The following is a 19,643-nucleotide window of genomic DNA, read 5'->3' as shown; positions in this document are numbered from 1 at the left end:
GGCGGATGGTCAGGAGTTCGAGACCAGCCTGGCCAACATGGCGAAACCTTGTCTCTACTAAAAATATAAAAATTAGCTGGGCATGGTGGCGGGCACCTATAATCCCAGCTACTTGGGAGCCTGAGGCAAGAGAATCACTTGAACCTGGGAGACAGAGGTTGCAGTGAGCCGAGATTGTGCCATTGCACTCCACCCTGGGTGACAAGAGCAAGACTCCATCCCAAAACAAACAAACAAACAAAGAATAAACCCAAGGCCGGGCACAGTGGCTCATGCCTGTAATCCCAGCACTCTGGGAGGCCAAGGCAGACAGATCACCTGAGGTCAGGAGTTCAAGACCAGCCTGACCAACGTGATGAAACCCTGTCTCCACTAAAAATACAAAAATTAGCCAGGCATGGTGGTGGGCACCTGTAATCCCACCTACTCAGGAGGCTGAGGGAAAATCGCTGGAACCTGGGAGACGGAGGTTGCAGTGAGCGGACATAGTGCCACTGCACTCCAGCTTCCACGACAACAGCGAGACTCTGTCTCAAAAAAAAAAAAAAAAAAAAAAAAAATAAACCCAAAAGAAAACCCTGTTAGATTTAAGAAACACACCAGTACCCTTTTTAAAAATATGACAAAAAGGAAATGTTCCTGCTTTTCTCTAAGGAATTAGGTACAGGAGAAATGAGGGCTCAGCTCCTTCTTCTTCCATCATGGGAGTTGGCTCCCCAAGCTCAAGTGTGCCTTCTGTGAGTTCCAGCAGGCAGTCTGCAATGACTGAGCCACAAAAATGTCTTGGCAGTAGAGCTCATCTAGCAATGGTGTGGAAAACAAATACACAGGGCAATTGAAACCAGAATCCAGAGTCCTTAATTCAGCTGTTTACTAATCAGAAAAGTCAGTATAGTCGGTCCTTTATCTACTGCTGGCAAGTGATTTTTGTATATTTTATTACAAATAAAATAATATTGCTTGACAGCATCATCTGTCATCTTACAAATATACAACTACATAGTCCTAAAGTAATAGTGTATCTCTAGACGTGAGCTTTTCTTAAAAACAAACAATAACTATACTATTATTAAGTCCTGCACCCTAAATCTATACAGCAACTTTAATCAACGTGGAAATGAAATTATGATTTATTAATTTACATAAAATTACTTTATACATTTAAGAATAATTTTTCAAATTATTTAAAAAACCACAAAGTTTGAAGCTGTCATTATTGGGATTCATGGGACGTGGTTTGCTCTTCTATCACCTGCTTCACAATTTCTGCCAGTTTTAGTCGATCTACTTTATCTGTGAATCCACGACCTGAAAACCAAAAAAGAACAAGATCAGCCCTCAAATTCTTTGAGAGGTGGCAGACTCTTGACAGAGGCCCAATAAGGTCCACCTTACCAGTATCAAATTCACCCTCACCAGTGGAGGAACCACCCCCACCACTGATCAAAAGCAGTTCAGATCCCCCATTTTTCAGGTAGCAATTGTACCGTTCCACTAACCTGGCAGTAAAAATCCAAAGCTCACAACACACAAGCAAACCACAAAGAGAGAGAAGATCTTTGTAATACATACAGCTGACAAATGACTCATATCCAAATATATAAAGAATTCCTATATATCTATAAGAAAGACACAATTCAGTGAAAAAAAAATGGGCAAAAGACTTAATAGGTACTTCACAAAAGAGGAAATCTAACTGGCCCATAAACATTTAAAACGTACATCAGTACGTTTTAAGGGTACACTTAAGGGTAATGCAAACTAAAACTACATTGCAATACCACCTACAAACTAACCAAGATAACGAAGATTTTTTTAAAAGACAATAGCAAGAGCTGGTGTGGATATGAAGTAACCAGAACCCCCAAACACTGCTAGTGGGAGTTCATAAATTCATACAACCACTTTGAAAAACTGGTAGCAGCACCCACTAAAGCCAGACAGATGAAGACCTCCGTGAACCAGCAATTCTAATCCTATACACGTAAGATAAATGAGCTCATCAAAAGACATTCACAAGAGTATTCACCACAGCCCTTAATTCCCCAAATCTGGAAATAATCCTAAAGTCCATTCAACAGTACAATGGACAAATATAGCACACATTCATACAGTGAAAATGAATGATCTGCTGCTACACACAACATGGATGGATGCCACAAATATAATGACTAAAATATAACTGATTAAAGAAGCCAGACATAAAAGAATGCAGACTTGTCTGACTCCATTCACAAAGAATACAAAACCAGGCAAAATGAGGTTCCAGTGCTAGAAATCAGGACTGTGATTACCCTTGAATGGAGGGAGGGAGGGACTGGAAGAGGACGCATGTTCTACTACATGATCTAGGTGCTGGTTACAGAGGAGTGTTTACTTTGTGAAAATTCACTGAAGTTCATATTTCATATGTGATCACTTTTCTAAAATGACATTTCAAATTTTTCTTTTTTCTTTTTTTTGAGACGGAGTCTCGCTCTGTTGCCCAGGCTGGAGTGCAGTGGTGTGATCTCGGCTCCCTGCAACCTCCACCTCCCAGGTTCAAGCAATTCTCCTGCCTCAGGCTCCCAAGTAGCTGGGACTACAGGCGCATGCCACCTCGCCCGGCTATTTTTTTTTTTCTTTTTTTGGATTTTTAGTAGAGGTGGGGTTTCACCGTGTTAGCCAGGATGGTCTCGATCTCCTGACCTCATGATCCGCCCACCTTGGCCTCCCAAAGTGTTGGGATTACATGCATGACCCACCATGCCTGGCCCGCAAATTTTTCTTTAAAAAAATCCCAGGAAAGTGAATCTCCTCCAAGAATGGGAATGGCCAGGCTAGCACTTTAGATTTCTTATGGCATGTCTAAGAAACAAGTGAGGCAGGCCGGGTACTGTCGTTCACACCTGTAATCCCAGTACTTTGGGAGGCCAAGGTGGGTGGATCACCTGAGGTCAGGAGTTCGAGACCAGCCTGGCCAACATGGTGAAACCCCGTCTCCACTAAAAAAAAAAAAAAAAATACAGGTGCGTGCCTGTAGTCCCAGCTCCTTGGGTGGCTGAGGCAGAATCACATGAGTGCAGGAGGGGGAGGTTGCAGTAAGCCAAGATCGCACCACTGCACTCCAGCGTGGTGACAGAGGGAGACTCCGTCTCAAAAAAAAAAAAAAAAAAAAAAAAAAAAAAAACAAGTGAGGCATTGAAATCTTAAGTTTGCCCCCTTCCCGGAGCATCCTGGAGCGTAAGTCTAGTACAGTTTGCTCAACTGGAAAGACAATATTAAAATCAGTTCAAGCCAGGCACAGAGGCTCATGCCTGTAATCCCAGCACTTTGGGAGGCTGAGGCAGGTGGATCACTTGAGGCCAGGAGTTCAAGACCAGCCTGGCCAACATGGTGAAACTCCATCTCTACTAAAAATACAAAAATTAGCTGGGCATGGTGGCACTCACCTGTAGTCCCAGCTATTTGGGAGGCTAAGGCAGGAGAATCACTTGAACCCGGGAGGCAGAGGTTGCAATGAGCCAAGATTGCGTCACTGCACTGCAGCCTGGGGGATAGAATGAAACTCCGCCTCAAAAAAAAAAAAAAAAAAAAAGGCAGTTCAAGAAATATATCTCTACCTTATTTGCTTTGGGAAAAAAACTTAACCAGCAGTAGATCTGGCAAACTTTCTCCTCTTTCGTGAAACAGCTCTTCTCTAAGCTAAGTAGATCAGCGGGGTCAGCAGGGTGGACTTGCTGGCACTTTGTCCTCTCTCTCCCCTTCAGCATCTGTTGCTTCTTAATGACCTGGTAAATAGTCCTGGTATCCGAGAGGAGTTCTGAAATCTGGGTTTTTTTTTTTTTTAACCCAAGTGGTGTGTGATGGGGGCTTTCCAGTGTTGAATCTGCAACACACAATTCACTTGAACTCTGGAAAATAAGTGAAAGGGCCAGATATCCAGGTATGCCGGGGCAGTTAATATAGAGCTAACCCCCATTCCACAATGCTCCACTCACTCTCCAGCCAGCCTCACTTCATTTCAAAACAGCCGCAGCTCAGGCACCAAAGAGATCCTATGTGTTCTAAACATAATCACTTGTCTGTATTCCTGGGGAAGAGAGTGATGAAGGCTCCTACCATTCCAGCTGAAGCTCTGCAGAGTATCTCTTAGGAGTTTGCATTCTCGGTTATACTTCCAAGCCTCCTGCATTACTTCATTCAGCTTCTCATCTTCATTCTCTCCTATTGGTAAGGATGAAGAGGAATTTGCATTTTTCCTGCAGCATCATGGGGTTTTAGTGTGAGAGATGGAAGAACGTGATGTCCAACTGGTTGAAAAATGATGACTGAATGTGCAAAACTTCACCAGACACGGGCTTTACTGCTAGTCCCTACATTATGTAGACTGCATCTGGTATTTGGACTCTTTTTTACTCTGACATCTTCATACAAATCCACTGATGGCCCCAGAGTCTCAGCACCGGGGGGATGGGAAATAGGCTGTGGCAGACTCTATTGCTGAACAAGACACCTGGTCAACCAAAGACCAAAAGTGGGAGAGTGGGCTACTTTCTCTCTGCTAAGCTCATTTCTTACTTTAGAAAGCTATCTGAGGTACACTATATGAGTTCTCTTAAAACCCAAGGAATCTAGGGAGATATCCATTTTCTGGCCTAGTACGTGAAGCATCTATCTGCTGAGAACAGCCCCTCACCCGCCGATGAGTGGAGAGAGAACATAACGAAAGAAAGCTCTCACTCCAAAGGACCCACGTGTAAGTCTCACTCCAAAGACCCATTCATATCATGCTGCCCATGATATGAGTAACAGCAGGAGTCACTTCTGAACTAGGGAGGTATTCTCATATTTATGAGCTAATGGCAGCCTTGCACTCAAAATGCTCTGGAAATGGTGAACAGCCTGCAATGAGATTCAGACCCTACCTACATTTTCCATTCTCCATCCCCCAATCTGTGCCCTTGTTGTCAAACTAAGAAAACACAAAATTGCATGCTTGCACCTGACACTGCCAATTAAGTCTAAACTAGAAATTTCACAGAAAACCAAAGGAGAGGTAGAACTTAACTGCATTTCTGAACTCCCACTGTCCAGTCTTTTTAGTGGACACAGACTACCTTATATAATATACTTTTCTTATAACACAAGATGAAACAGACAACCTAAAATTAAGCCATTCCTTTTGCCATGTACATGCATACACCCACCCACCCCTGCACACACTCACACACACACAAAGGATTAGTAAATGGTGTGACCTTTACCAGCCTGGGGGAGAATACACTGAGCAATCACATCTCGGAGTTTTTCCAAGGCAACATTGGAATCCTCGGCTCCATTCTCATGGTCGTGGATATAGACACTGTCCTTTGGCTTGGTGCTTTAAGAGTTTGAGGGAGGGGTAATGACAACGTGAGAATCCAAAAACCAACTCTGGATAGATATTAACTCTAAATATAAGGTAACAGATATATCAGAAAAATAACAATAGAAAAATAACAATAGTGTCCAACTCCTGATACTATTTAAAGAGCTTATCCTCTCCACCCTCTTCAGAGGCCAAAGAAAGATCCCTAGCTGAGCAAGTTAAATTTCTTAAATTTGAGAACCCAGTACTCAGCCATTCCAGCCATGAAGAAGAATCGAAGAAATAAGCTCAGTTACCCAAGTAACTTCCTCTTCCGCAGAATGGGGTTGTTCACTGAGTGCAGGGGTTTGAGGCTGACTTTCAGATCCTGAATTCTCATGTTGGCCAACTGTTCCGCGTGAGCCTGCTGGATTCCTGCAACCACTGCCTGAATGCAAACACTGCCGTCAGTTTTTCATATTCATTGCTGGGCACCTAAAAAGCCAGACTAAGAAAGTGGAAAGGAAAAGCTCAAAGTACTAAGAAGGCAATTTCACTCTTATGTTGAAGGAATAGAAATATTTTGATAAGGCAGAGGACTCTTCCCCATGGATCAGCAGGAACCAGGGAACACCAGGCCAACCAAAGGTCACACAACAGCTAGCCCTTCTTCCCTGGTGGGGCGACAGAAAAGCAAGTAAGAAATACCAGCAGGATCCCCACTCATAGCCACTACTGAGGGGAAGTGTAAAGAGAGGCACATATGGACATCAGCGGAAAGGGGGGCAGGCTGCTGCCCAAGAAGTCTCACAGACGGTATTGATTCACCTCAGCCCCGACAGCTCAGAGCCCTGACCATCTCACATGGAGGGCATGGCCAAGCCTAAGGCCACATGACAGAGGCCACAACCAGTCAAATAATTTACAGTGAGAAATAGCTCTCATGGAGTCTGGAACTCTTGAAGTTTGTGCTTTTGTGAACAGTGTATGATCTCACTACAGGCAGACCAAATCATCAGAAGGCTTCACAGGAATATGATCCCATTTTTGTATTTTTTTTTAAATTTTTTTTTTCCATTTTTGTATTTTAAAAGGACAAAATGTGTGTATCTGTGTACGTATCCCAGAAAACGATCAGGAAGTATACATCAAGCCATAGATTACCTCACCTCTGAGGGGTGTGACTGTGGCAGGGGAATGAAAGGGAACTTTTACTTTTTCTTTTAACACTGCTGTACCATCTGAGTTTTCACAACAAAAGTTTTTTTTTGAGACAGAGTCTTGCTCTGTCTCCCAGGCTGGAGTGTAGTGGTGCAATCTTGACTCACTGCAACCTCTGCCCCTGCTGGGTTCAAGCAATTCTCCTGCCTCCGAGTAGCTGGGATTACAGGTGTGTGCCACCACGCCTGGCTAATTTTTGTATATTTAGTAGAGACAGGGTTTCACCATGTTGGCCAGGCTGGTCTCGAATTCCTGACCTCAAATGATACGCCCACCTCAGCCTCCCAAAGTGCTGGGATTACAGGTGTGAGCCACTGCACCCAGTCAAAATTTGACTATTTTAAAAAGTAGTTCCATGGTGAGCATAAAATTAGATCAGGAAAAGTTGGAACTCATTTAAGGGCTCTGTATACTCATACCCAGCCCTGGCTATCCCTTTCTGCACCTTCACATCCCCCTCATCAGTAATGACCTGACAGAAGGAGGAAACAGCTCAAAGTCATGAGCTTAGGCTCCTAGACAGGGCTTGGTTGGACAGTGTTCTACACTTCCAAAGTTGATCACTCACATCCTGACCACTTTTTTTTTGAAACAGTCTCACTCTGTCACTCCGGCTGGAGTGCAGTGGTGGATCTCAGCTCAATGCAACCCCCACCTCCTGTCAACATTATCACCAGATATGTCATTCCTGTCCCCTTATATCTAGTCTTATCACAAAAAGCTGTAGAAATTTTTCTTCAAAACTATTGAGCCTATTCACCTCTACTTCTCTGCTCCCATAGCCACCCCTGACTTCTAGATTACTGCAGAAGTATTAGGTTGGCAAGTCCGTGAGTTGCCAAGTCTGACTGACTATCTCTAAATACCTTCCTAGTGGGAAATCTCTTCTCAAAAAGCTACCATGGCCTCTCAGTTGCGTCCCACTAAGACTTAAACCCCTCTCTCCACTTGCAAAGCCTGGCCCTGACACACCCGTCTCATTAACTTCCCATTAGTGAGGCCAAGTTATTTTTCCTGACGATGCCCATGTGTGGTGAACAGCATAAGCAACAAAACAGATGCAAATACATCATCGTTACATTAACTGTCTACTGTGTTGCAGCATCTGAGTTCTCATGTTTGGGCATGCGCTGTCCTTGAAGAATTTGAGTAGTTAATACATGTGAGGGGTTCTGCCTTCTCTTTGGGCAAATTACATCCCTTCAAAGATGTGCTCTTTTTCTGAATTCCCACAGCATTCACAGAACAGTTAACATGCAAAGCTCTGATGTTTGAAATGTTCCCTCTTTGTTTCATGTTTATTGGCCTTGCCTTCTCAGCCAGTCTTGTTTAAACCCCTTGGGGAAAGGGAGGGTATCTTAAACTGCTCTGTGCCCCCAGTCCTGTAGCAGAAATATGGAGGCTATTCCTTTGAGTGCTCCCTTAGTGTGTACTCACTAGGCCTTGATTTGGTCTTTTACCAAAAGAAGTTCCTTATTTTGGATCCTGACTCTGAGGAAACCAGAGATGTTTCTCTGGGAAGGATCGTGTACTCTGCACTGTTTTGCCTTTAACCCCTCACTGAGCCAAGCCCCAGCATTCCTTCCCAACAGTCTTTTCAGTCAACAAAGTAAACATCATTCAAAACCTTGTCCATCATCAGCTGAGCAGAAGGCAGCACATTATCCAGGGCCTCGGTGGAATTGAGCCAGGGGTGGTCCAGCACTCCCTCAATGGTGAGTCTCTCCTCCGGTTTGACCTTCAGGAGCCTGTAGAGAAAACGCCAACAGGGCTGCCATGCACAGTTGCTACTAAAAGGCCATAGGAAGTTCCTGGACCTGGCTCTAAACAACTCTGGTTGCTTCTGACTTCTGTTAAGTCTGGGCCTTCCACCTGCAGAGCACAGGTGGGATTCTAGTCTCCAATCACTGGTAGGGGTACTATGGCTAGAGGCAATCTTTTCTATACTGCAAAAAGTGAGATTACAAAGGTAGAAAAAGGCTTAATCCAGTGATACTTTTGAGTTCTAGGGTTTAATAAGGTAATCCTACCTATGGTTTATAGTTCCTAAGACCTTGAATCTCCATACTGAGGTTTCTAGGACAATGGGCTTTAACTTCCAAAAGGAACTCAGAGTGCTCTTTTTGGCTGATAGTGGTGCAGAATTAGTTGAAGGGTCATGAGGTTCTGGAGAAGCAGGTTGCTACCCAAGATAAAACTCTTAGATGTCACCATATGGCAGGTCATGAGCCCATTATTCCACAGACATTCAAAAGCTAAAAACCTAGAGTCTCTGAGACAGGGATGGCATTTCCTTCTAAGCCCAGGGCGTTGCTTCTGTGCTGTCTGCCTTCAGATCATGCTTCTTTCCATCTCGTTCATTCCCAGTGATGTGGTTTCTAGCTCATCTCAGCCCGTTCCCTCCTTCCAACTCCATCTCTCATTACAAATGTCAGGACAACATGCCTGACTGCTCCTTCAGCTTGTCTGCCACCTTCCTCTGTATCATTCTGAACAGATGGCTTCAGATTCTAAAGTAAGGATTATTTGGAAGATCCCAAAACCAAAAAGATAATCAGTGTTGCTCTAGGGACAGGAAATGTATTTTATAGAAAGCTGGCAAAGAACTACTTCTAGGACATTGAGATTTTGGTCAAATAGTTGGGATTACAGCAAGGAAATAGCATGTGAAGACAGATGGTGATTTAATCATTGCACCCACGTTCCTAAAAACTTGTACTTGTCTATTTTAGAAAACAGTTCCTCTTTACAGCACACAGAACCTGGCCCCAACCCCCACCCTCCAATCAACAGGACGAGCTCACTTTTGAAAGGGAGTAATTTCCACGGAGAAATGGCTGTACTGTCGGGAGACAGTTCCCAGGTATTGCCCCTAAACACGTACCTTCATCCCATTACAGAGGAAGAAACTGAGATCAACAAGGGAGACACTGCTCAGTGAAGACCCAGCAGTGGGAAGACAGGAGCAGTGCCTAAGTCCACGGGCACCCAGCCTCCCACACAGGGGGGCAGAAAAAACAAACATATTCAAATTTAGGTCTGACTTCCTACCTAGTCCTCCAGCTACCAAAAGACTCTGAATATCAACTCTCCCTCACCCACTCCCTAGCCCTAATTCTTACTAAATCTTCCCATCTTAGGATGTGTCAGAGCGGCTGGGTGTGGTAGCTCACACCTGTAATCCCAGCACTTGGGAAGGTGGGCAGATCACTTGAGATCAGTAGTTTGAGACAAGCCTGGCCAACACGGTCAAACCCCATCTCTACTTAAAATACAAAAATGAGCTGGGCATGGTAGTGGGCGCCTGTAATCCCAGCTACTGCCGAGGCTGAGGCAGAAGAATCACTTGAACCTAGGGGGCAGAGGTTGCAATGAGTCAAGATTGCACCACTGCACTCCAGCCTGGACAACGTAGCAAGACTCCATCTCAAAAAAAATAAAAAATAAAAAATAAAAGATATGTCAGAGCAACCAACTGGCAGTGTCAAGGTGGAGGGTGGGGTCCAGGCCTGACAAACCCACATGCCCACAGCATCCAAGGATGCTGTTTGTCATCTCAGCCCCTAGTTCATCTCCTGGCATTGTATCTGTCCCAAATGACATGCCGGCTCACATGTAAGAAGGACAGTACGCCAGGTTTATAATTTAGGGTCCTGAATTAATGTGCAGAGACTGGCTATGGAGGGACCTGGGTTCACACCCTGGGGACAAAGTCTAGGGATGCAACAGGAGGGAGGAAAGCTTCATTCGCACCCAGGTGTGGACACTGAGAAGAGTCACCTCAGGCTCCAGAGAGATTTCTGTGATATTAAAACGGGGAGGAGCCTGCCTAGGAAACCAATGACTTTTCTCTACCCACATTCCCTTGAGCTCCACCACCTGGAGGCTTCCTTGGCCTCCCTGCCCAGCAGCCCATGAACTCACTTCCTCACAACATCTTTGGCCATCTCTGAGATCTGACTCCACTCTTCCTCTGGGAACTCAAAACTGCCTGTCATGATCTTTCTTCGCATATCCTTTGGGATAGTCCGGCTGTGGTGTTTGGAGTAAAAAGGAGGGTATCCGCACAGCATCACATAGATAATCACCCCTAGGGACCACAAATCACAGCTCTGAAACCAAAAAAAGAAAATGGTCACTCACAGGAGAAGCAGAGCCCCCAAAGAAACACCCCGTGACAGACAGACTCAGGAATAGCCCCTGCAATATATAGGCTGCTATAAACTAGAGTCACTTAACAGAGACTAGGAAAGCTGAAGGAAATCTTAGGAGAACTAGTCTTTATCTCCGTATTTTCCTTTTTTCTTTTTTTTTTTTGAGACAGAGTCTTTCTCTGTTGCCCGGGCTGGAGTGCAGTGGCATAATCTCAGCTCACTACAATCTCCGCCTCTCAGGGTCAAGTCCTTCTCCTGCATCAGCCTCCTGAGCAGCTGGGATTATAGGCGTGCCACCATGCTGCCCGGCTAATTTTTGTTTTTTTTTTTTTTTTGAAACGGAGTCTCGCTCTGTCGCCCAGGCTGGAGTAAAGTGGCGCAATCTTGGCTCACCGCAAGCTCCGCCTCCCGGGTTCACGCCATTCTCCTGCCTCAGTCTCCCGAGTAGCTGGGACTACAGGAGCCCGCCACCACGCCCGGCTGATTTTTTGTATTTTTAGTAGAGATGGGGTTTCGCCATGTTAGCCAGGATGGTCTCGATCTCCTGACCTTGTGATCCGCCTGCCTCGGCCTCCCAAAGTGCTGGGATTACAGGCGTGAGCCACTGCGCCTGGCCTGCATTTTTTTTTAGTACAGACGGGCTTTCACCATGTTGGTCAGGTTGGTCTCAAACTCCTGACCTTGTGATCCTCCTGCCTCGGCCTCCCAAAGTGCTGAATTACAGGCGTGAGCCACCACACCCGGCCTCTCTCCATATTTTCAATAAGCTACCAATACTACATACATGCATTCCATCATACAAAGCCAGTCTGGGATAAAATGTACAGGTACTTTCACTCTCACTCTTTAGGCCCAAGCACCTATCTGATCCCTGTGTACAGGCACAGGATGCTTTGCCCCAGCCAGAAAAGAATAGATATAAACCAGCTGGCTGTGAAACCTCTATGTAGAAACAAAGCAACTAAGACACAGGTAGGCTCACCTACGATACAGCACAGGCCACTTCGTAAAGGCCCAAAGCAGTACACAGATCATGGAGAGGACTGGAGGGAAGAACAGAAGGTCTAAATGCATTCCTTTGACCATGAAGGACTCACTAGGTCCATTTGCAAGCTCTTACACCATTCTGGGGGAAGATACTGTGAAAAAAAGAAAACTGCTACCAACTACCATGTCTGCAGGAAGTAAGGTGACTCCATGGCCTATAATCACTGCATAAAGAAAGGACTCCTATTTTAGTTAAATGCAGCTCCATTTGCTTTGAAAACTGGGTTTGCAGAGGCTTCAATTCAAGCCTTTCCTGAATGGCGAGATAAAAGAGGTATCTGCCTAAGATGGCAGCCCAGTGAGCCTGCCACTGGGGCCCCACACTCCCCCTCACACCACAGCTATGTGGTGCTCTGTGCAAAGGCTGAATAATGGGGTGTCTCAGGTACTCTCACTCATGTTTTCTTGTTTTGTTTTTTTTTTTTTTTTTTTGAGATGGAGTCTCGCTCTGTCGCCAGGCTGGAGTGCAGTGGTGCGATCTCGGCTCACTGTAGCCACTGCCTCCTGGGTTCAAGCGATTCTCATGCCTCAGTCTCCCAAGTAGCTGGGATTACAGGTGCCCGCCACCACGCCCGGCTAATTTTTTGTATTTTTAGTAGAGATGGGATTTCACCATGTTGGCCAGGATGGTCTCGATCTCCTGATCTTATGATCCGCCTGCCTCGGCCTCCCAAAATGCTGGGATTATAGGCGTGAGCTGCTGAGCCCAGCCTGTCCATGTTTTCACATTATACTAGTAGATATTTGTGGATGACACAGCCCATGCTGTAGAACAGAATAAAATTACAGGGGTGGAAAGGGACCTTCAATCCCTTACTTTCCAGAAAGGAAACTAATACTACAGAGATCATGTCCTCTCTCAGGTCCTCTGTCAAGAGCGAAACCAAGTGACCTCACCAATGTCACAGATTAAGAGTAGTGGAGCCACAGCAAGTGTCCCAGCCTACTGCCTTTTTACCATTCTCAGCCCCTTCTGTCATCTACATCTAGCCTCAAGTCCCCAAGTAGCATCTTCTCTCTGATCTACTTACTCAGTGACTCCGCGGTCTATTTCAAGAGGCCCTAAACCTCTTGTGCTTTAGAATAGACAGGATCGGCCAGGCGCAGTGGCTCACGCCTGTAATCCCAGCTCTTTGGGAGGCCGAGTCGAGTGGATCACCTGAGGTCAGGAATTCAGGACCAACCTGGCCAACATGGTGAAACCTCATATCTACTAAAAATACAAAACATTAGCCAGGCGTGGTGGCAGGCGCCTGTAATCCCAGCTACTTGGGAGGCTGAGGCAAGAGAATTGCTTGAACCGGGGAGGCGGAGGTTGCAGTGAGCCGAGATTGTGCCACTGCACTCCAGCCGGGGTGACAGGGTGAGACTCTGTCTCAAAAAAAAAAAGCAGACAGGATCAATATGGGGGCTACAGGCTGGGTGCAGTGGCTCACACCCGTAATTCCAACACTTTGGGAGGCTGAGGCAGGCGGATCACTTGAGGTCAGGAGTTTGAGATCAGCTTGGCCAACACAGAGAAACCCCGACTCTACTAAAAATACAAAAATTAGCCGAGTGTGGTGGCATGCACCTATCATCTCAGCTACCTGGGAGGCTGAGGCAGGAAAATCGTTTGAGCACAGGAGGTGGAGGTTGGAGTGAGCTGAGATCACGCCACTGTACTGCAGCCTGGGCGACAGAGCAAGACACTGTCTCAAAAAACAACAACAAAAAAAATGTGGGCTACAGATTAAGAACCATCACACTACCAAGTAACATTTAGGAGCCCATGCTATGTGTATCAGATACTGTTCTAAGTTGGGTATTTTATGGGGTAAGAAAGAATGGTGCCATAAATGATCACAAATTGTTCTCTAGCGTCTGTGTCTCAGAAATGGCCTCCCCCTCAAAACCACAAGCCAACCATATCTTTTCAGTGTGGCCAGTGGACTGTATAGACAGTCAAAAAAATAACCTGAATGATGATCACAGCCCCTAATTACTGCTGCAAAAGCTAAATGGGTACAAACTTTATTTGATATTTCATTAAACAAAAACCTGAATTCCAAATACTTTTCTGCGAGTCTGGCTGAACCTTATCTGATATTTCATCAAACAAAAACTTGAATTCCAAATACTTTTCTGTGAGTCTGGCTGCTTCTCTGGGGCAGGAATATTAAGGGGTGAGAAAGGAATTGGCCACACTCCCAGAGGGACACAAACGCCTCACTAAAGGAGAGGGGCTGCATCGGCCAAATGAAGAGAAGTATCTCTTCCTGTACCTTGTTGTAAGTGTAGGGCGTCGGTGAGGTAGGTATGATGCCAGATTTCTCCTTCTGATGCCTTCTTTGCGCCTCCAGTACCTGTTAAGAGTCAGACCAAAGGGGACCATTTACTGAAAATCACACCCCCGATAACCTGCCTTGAGACACGCTACTGTAAGACTAAAGGAGGTAAACAACTGGCAATCAGCCATTAAAAAAAAAATCCACATAAACACTACACTTCCAAAAACTTTTTTTCTTACAACCAAGTCATTTACCCATCAGCCAAGTAAATACTCAGGTCAAGGACATGAAGATGAAGTTCCTAGAGGAGATTCTCTCTTCTTCCTGCCCATCAGGGAATCTGAGATCACTGACTCTTTCCTGGGGATAGCCCTTATGCCTATGCAAAAGCAGACCTGTCCAGCAGATGAGCTTCAAGCCATCTTTTACCATCAGGGACTACAACAGTCATGTCTGTCTAGGTGTTAAATGCTCCAAGGAGGTAGCCACTGCCACTGTGAGACCATTATCCTGGCCAACCTCTCTAATGTCCCATGAGGAGGGCCTCCAGAGGGGGACACAACATTAGCAGCCCCACACTGTTCCCAGAAAAGTGACAGGACGCTGAGGCTCTGTGCTAGGGGACTTCATCCCACAGCCAGACCTACTTGATACTGTCTCAGCCCCTGTGCCCATGAAGCTGGGGCGGATGGGATACAACTGCTACCACTTAGCCAGGGGCTGCACTGCCATCTTGGGCAACTTTGCAAAGGCCATCTTCAATGCCATCTCTAAAACCTGCAGCTATCTCACCTAATAGAAATTCACTGGCCGGGCGCGGTGGCTCAAGCCTGTAATCCCAGCACTTTGGGAGGCCAAGATGGGTGGATCACGAGGTCAGGAGATCGAGACCATCCTGGTTAACACGGTGAAACCCCGTCTCTACTAAAACATACAAAAAACTAGCCGGGCGAGGTGGCGGGCGCCTGTAGTCCCAGCTACTTGGGAGGCTGAGGCAGGAGAATGGCATAAACCCGGGAGGCGGAGCTTGCAGTGAGCTGAGATCCGGCCACTGCACTCCAGCCTGGGCGACAGAGCGAGACTCCATCTCAAAAAAAAAAACAAAAACAAAAACAAAAAAAAGAAATTCACTGACCATCTTATGAAAACCTATACTAGGCTGGGCGTGGTGGCTCACACCTGTAATCCCAGCACTTTGGGAAGCCAAGGCAGGCAGATCATGAGGTCAGGAGTTTGAGACCAGCCTGGCCAACGTGGTAAAACCCCATCTCTACTAAAAATACAAAAATTAGATGGGCATGTTGGTGGATGCCTGTAATCCCAACTACTCAGGAGGCTGAGGCAGAAGAATCACGTGAACCAGGGAGGTGGAGGTTGCGGTGAGCCGAGATGGCACCACTGCACTCCAGCCTGGGCAACAAGAGCAAAATGCCATCTCGAAAAAAAAAAAAAAACCTACTCCAAAGTCTCCATGCAGAGGACCTGGGCTCCAACCATGACCACCACATAGAGTTTTTACACAAGAACAACAAAGTGAGTTAATTAAACCTGAAAAATAAAACACCATTCACAACAGCAGAAAAAATATTAAACATTAAGAATAAATCTCACAAAGATGTGAGAGACCTATAAACTGACTACATCATACTGCTGAGCAAAATTATGAGACAAACATGAATGGAGTGATACAGCTTGCTCATAGGTCAGAAGACTCAGTATCACCAAAATCTCAGCACCCTCACACTGAATGATAGCTCTAAAACAACCCCAGTCAAAACTCCCAGTAGGCTTTTTTATAGAAATCAACAGCTGACTGTAAAGTTCACATGGAAATGCAAGGAAGTTAGAATAGCAAAAACAACTTTGAAAACGAAGAACAAAGGTGGAGGGCCAACGCTACCTGATTTCAAGAATTATTATAAAGCTACAGTAATCAAGACAGTGTGGTATTGGGGTAAAGACAGAAAAATCAATGGAATAGAATAAAGAGTCCGAAAATAAATTCACACATATATGTTCAATGATTTTTGACAAAGGCTCAAAAGCAATGCTGCAGAGAAAAGAGAGCCTTTTTCACGAACGGTTGCTTCTGAGGGTGGGGCTTAAAAGATAAAAATGGCGGCCGGGCGCGGTGGCTCACACCTGTAATCTCAGCACTTTGGGAGGCCGAGGTGGGTGGATCACGAGGTCAGGAGATCAAGACCAGCCTGGCTAACACGGTGAGGCAGGAGAATGGCCTAAGTAAACCTGGAAGGCGGAGCTTTCAGTGAGTCTAGATTGCGCCACTGCGCTCCAGCCTGGGCGACAGAGCGAGATTCTGTCTCAAAAAAAAAAAAAAAAAAAAAAAAAAATATATATATATATACACACACACATAAACACATATATATAAAAACAGAACAACAGGCTGGGCGCGGTGGCTCACACCTGTAATCCCAGCACTTTGGGAGGCCGAGGCGGGCAGATCACGAGGTCAGGAGATCGAGACCATCCTGGCTAACACGGTGAAATCCCGTCTCTACTAAAAAAAAACAAAAAATTAGCCGGGTGTGGTGGCGGGCGCCTGTAGTCGCAGCTACTCAGGAGGCTGAGGCAGGAGAATGGCGTGAACCCGGGAGGTGGCCGAGATCACGCCACTGCACTCCAGCCTGGGCAACAGAGCGAGACTCCATCTCAAAAAAAAAAAAAAAAAAAAACAGAACAACAGGGCCAGGCACGGTGGCTCACGCCTGTAATCGCAGCACTCTGGGAGGGCCAAGGCGGGCAGATCACAAGGTCAAGAGATCGAGACCATCCTGGAAAACATGGTAAAATCCCGTCTCTACTAAAAATACAAAAATTAGCTGTGTTTGGTGGCATGCGCCTGTAGTCCCAGCTACTTGGGAGGTTGAGGCAGACAAATCGTTTGAACCCTGGAGGCAGAGGTTGCAGTGAGCCAAGATCCGCCACTGCACTCTAGCTTGGCGACACAGCGAGACTCCGCTTCTAAATAAGTAAATAATAAATAAATAAACATAACAACAAATGGTGCTGGAACAACTGGATATCCAAATGCTAATAAGTGAACTTGGATCCATACCTCATGCATTATATAAAAATTGACTCAACATTAATCACAGACCTAAATGTAAAACCTAACATTATATAAAACTTCTAGAAGAAAACATAGGAGACTGATCCTGGGTTAGACAAAGATTTTCAACATGGAAAACCAAAAGCACAGGCCCTAAAAATGTTTTCTGATAAACTGGCATTCATGAGAATTAGAATTTTCTGCTCTTCAAAAAGACACTGTTAAAAGAATGAAAAGATAAGTCACAGACTGGGAGAAAATATTTGCAAAGCACAGATTAGTAAAAGATTCGTATCCATCTCCTGACAACCTGAGAGAGTTTAAAAAAAAAAAAAGTCAGTTGGATGTGGTGGATCATGCCTGTAATCCCAGCAAGTTAGGAGGCTGAGGCAGGAGGATCACTTGAGCCCAGAAGTTCAAGACCACCCTGGACAACGTGGTCAGGCCCCATATCTTAATTAAAAAAAAAAAAAAAAAAAACTTCTTAATTAGCCAGGTGTGGTGGCATATGCCTATGGTCCCAGCTCCTAAGGAGGCTGAGGTGGGAGGATCGCTTGAGCCCAGGAGGTTGAGGCTACAGTGAGTCGTGATTGTGCCACTGCACTCCAGTCTGGGTGGCAGAGCAATACCCTGTCTCCCAACAAAAAAAAGAAAGGAATTCATATCCAAAATATACAAAGAACTCTCAAATTCAATAATAAGAAAATAACCCAATTTTGTAGATACAGAAAAGGTCTGGACAGACACTTCCCAAAGAAAATATACAGAAGGCAGGTGCACACACAAATGTGTACACAAAAGAAAAGATGGCAGACATCATTACTCATTAGGGAATGCAAATTAAAACTACAAAGAAATACCACTACATATCCACTAAAATGGCCAAAATTAAAAAGACTGACCACACCAAATGCAAGTGAAAATGTAGAAGACCTGAAACTTTCATACACTGCATTAAAAAAATGAGCTAATGGAATCATTTGTAGGCCAGAAATATTAAAGAAAAAAATAGGCCGGGCACAGTGGCTCACACCTGTAATCCCAGCACTTTGGGAGGTCAAGGGGAGTGGATCACCTGAGGTCAGGAGTTTGAGACCAACCTGAACAACATGGCGAAACCCTATCTCTACTAAAAATACAAAAATTCTCCAGGCATGGTGGCGCATGCCTTTAATCCCAGCTACTCGGGAGGCTGAGGAAGTAGAATCGCTTGAACCTGGGAGGTGGAGGTTGCAGTGAGCCGAGATCATGCTACTGAACTCCAGCTTGCATGACGGGAGCAAGACTCCATCTCAAAAATAAATAAATTAATTAAAACTACAATGAAATATTACCTCACACCTTTTACAATGGCTATTATAAAAAAGATAAAATATAAGTGTTGACAATGATGTGGAAAAAAGGGAACCTTTGTACACTGTTTATAAGAATGCGTATTAGTATGACCGCTATGGAAAACAGTGGGAAGGTTCCTAAAAAAATTAAAACTAGAAATACCTTATCATCCAGCAGTGCCACTACTGAGTATGTATCAGAAGGGAAGGGAAAGCAGAAAGAAAAAAGGATGAAAGAAAAGGAAAAAAGGATGAAAATACAAAAGATCAGAACTCCAGTTCCCTGTACAGTCTAACATACATGTAATTGATTGAAAGTCTCAGAAATCAAGTAGAGGAGTAGAAAAATCGTTGAAGAGATGATGTCTGAAAAATTTCCTAATTTTTATTTGGATCCAAGGAGCTCAAGAGCTCCCTGGCAGGAAAAACAAAGGAACAAGAGTGCACACATAATCAAATTGTTGGGCCTTTATTTTTAACTTTTATTTTAGGTTCAGGGGTATATGTGCATTATACATGTAATTATACAGGTGAATTGTAGTGGTTTCACAGAGGTTTGGTATACAGATTATTTCGTCACCCAGGTTATAAGCATAGAACCTGGTAGGTAGTTCCCTCCTTCCACCCAAATTGTTGGACTTCTATTTCTGCTAGGATATAGAAAGCTGGAAAGTGTCAAAGATAAATTATAAAATCATCACTTTTTTTTTTTTTTTTTTGAGACAGTCTTGCTCTGTCGCCCAGGCTGGAGTGCAAAGGCTGAATCTTTGCTTGCTCACTGCAACCTCCACCTCCTGGGTTCAAGCAATTCTCCTGCCTCAGCCTCCTGAGAAGCTGGGATTACAGGTGGCTGCCACCACGCCCGACTCATATTTTGTATTTTTAGTAGAGACAGGGTTTCACCATGTTCACCAGGCTAGTCTTGAACCCCTGACCTCAAGTGATCCACCCCCCTCAGCCTCCCAAAGTGCTGCGATTATAGGCATGAGCCACAGTGCCTGGCCCATCACTTTTTTTGAACCCATCAAGGATCAGGTCTCAGGGCAACCAATTATTCTGAAATCTTTAAGTCAGGCCCTTCCAAGGAGAGATGGGGAGTGAACGCTGGCTCACCTATGGCAGAGCCCAGGAGGAAGTGATATCACATGCTATTTGGGTAAAAAGAATTAAGCGAGGTTTTTAACTGCTAAAGGCAAAATGTGGGCTAGGATAAGA

At 45.0% G+C, this 19,643-nt stretch overlaps 2 protein-coding genes across 5 annotated transcripts in view; both read right to left on the bottom strand.

The window, feature by feature from the left end:
- ERP29 (endoplasmic reticulum protein 29) overlaps window positions 1-19,643 on the bottom strand; it is a 221,605-nt gene that overhangs the window by 147,547 nt on the left and 54,415 nt on the right. The window lies entirely within an intron of this gene.
- MAPKAPK5 (MAPK activated protein kinase 5) overlaps window positions 700-19,643 on the bottom strand; it is a 50,857-nt gene continuing 31,913 nt past the window's right edge. Inside the window, exons 8-15 of one of the 4 annotated variants that reach the window (XM_050749794.1) lie at window positions 14,016-14,096; window positions 10,475-10,662; window positions 8,178-8,298; window positions 5,647-5,777; window positions 5,247-5,362; window positions 4,102-4,206; window positions 1,253-1,308; window positions 700-756 (exon numbers count right to left, since the gene is read on the bottom strand). In XM_050749794.1, the coding sequence (XP_050605751.1) occupies window positions 700-756; window positions 1,253-1,308; window positions 4,102-4,206; window positions 5,247-5,362; window positions 5,647-5,777; window positions 8,178-8,298; window positions 10,475-10,662; window positions 14,016-14,096 (855 nt within the window). Of the gene's footprint in view, window positions 757-854; window positions 1,309-4,101; window positions 4,207-5,240; window positions 5,363-5,646; window positions 5,778-8,177; window positions 8,299-10,474; window positions 10,663-14,015; window positions 14,097-19,643 lie in introns of those variants that run through there. The other 3 variants (XM_050749790.1, XM_050749792.1, XM_050749793.1) reach the window with 3 other exon arrangements.

This window comes from Macaca thibetana, chromosome 11, assembly GCF_024542745.1.
Source record: "Macaca thibetana thibetana isolate TM-01 chromosome 11, ASM2454274v1, whole genome shotgun sequence".
Taxonomy (NCBI): domain Eukaryota; kingdom Metazoa; phylum Chordata; class Mammalia; order Primates; family Cercopithecidae; genus Macaca; species Macaca thibetana.
This window is presented reverse-complemented; position numbering and strand designations above follow the sequence as displayed.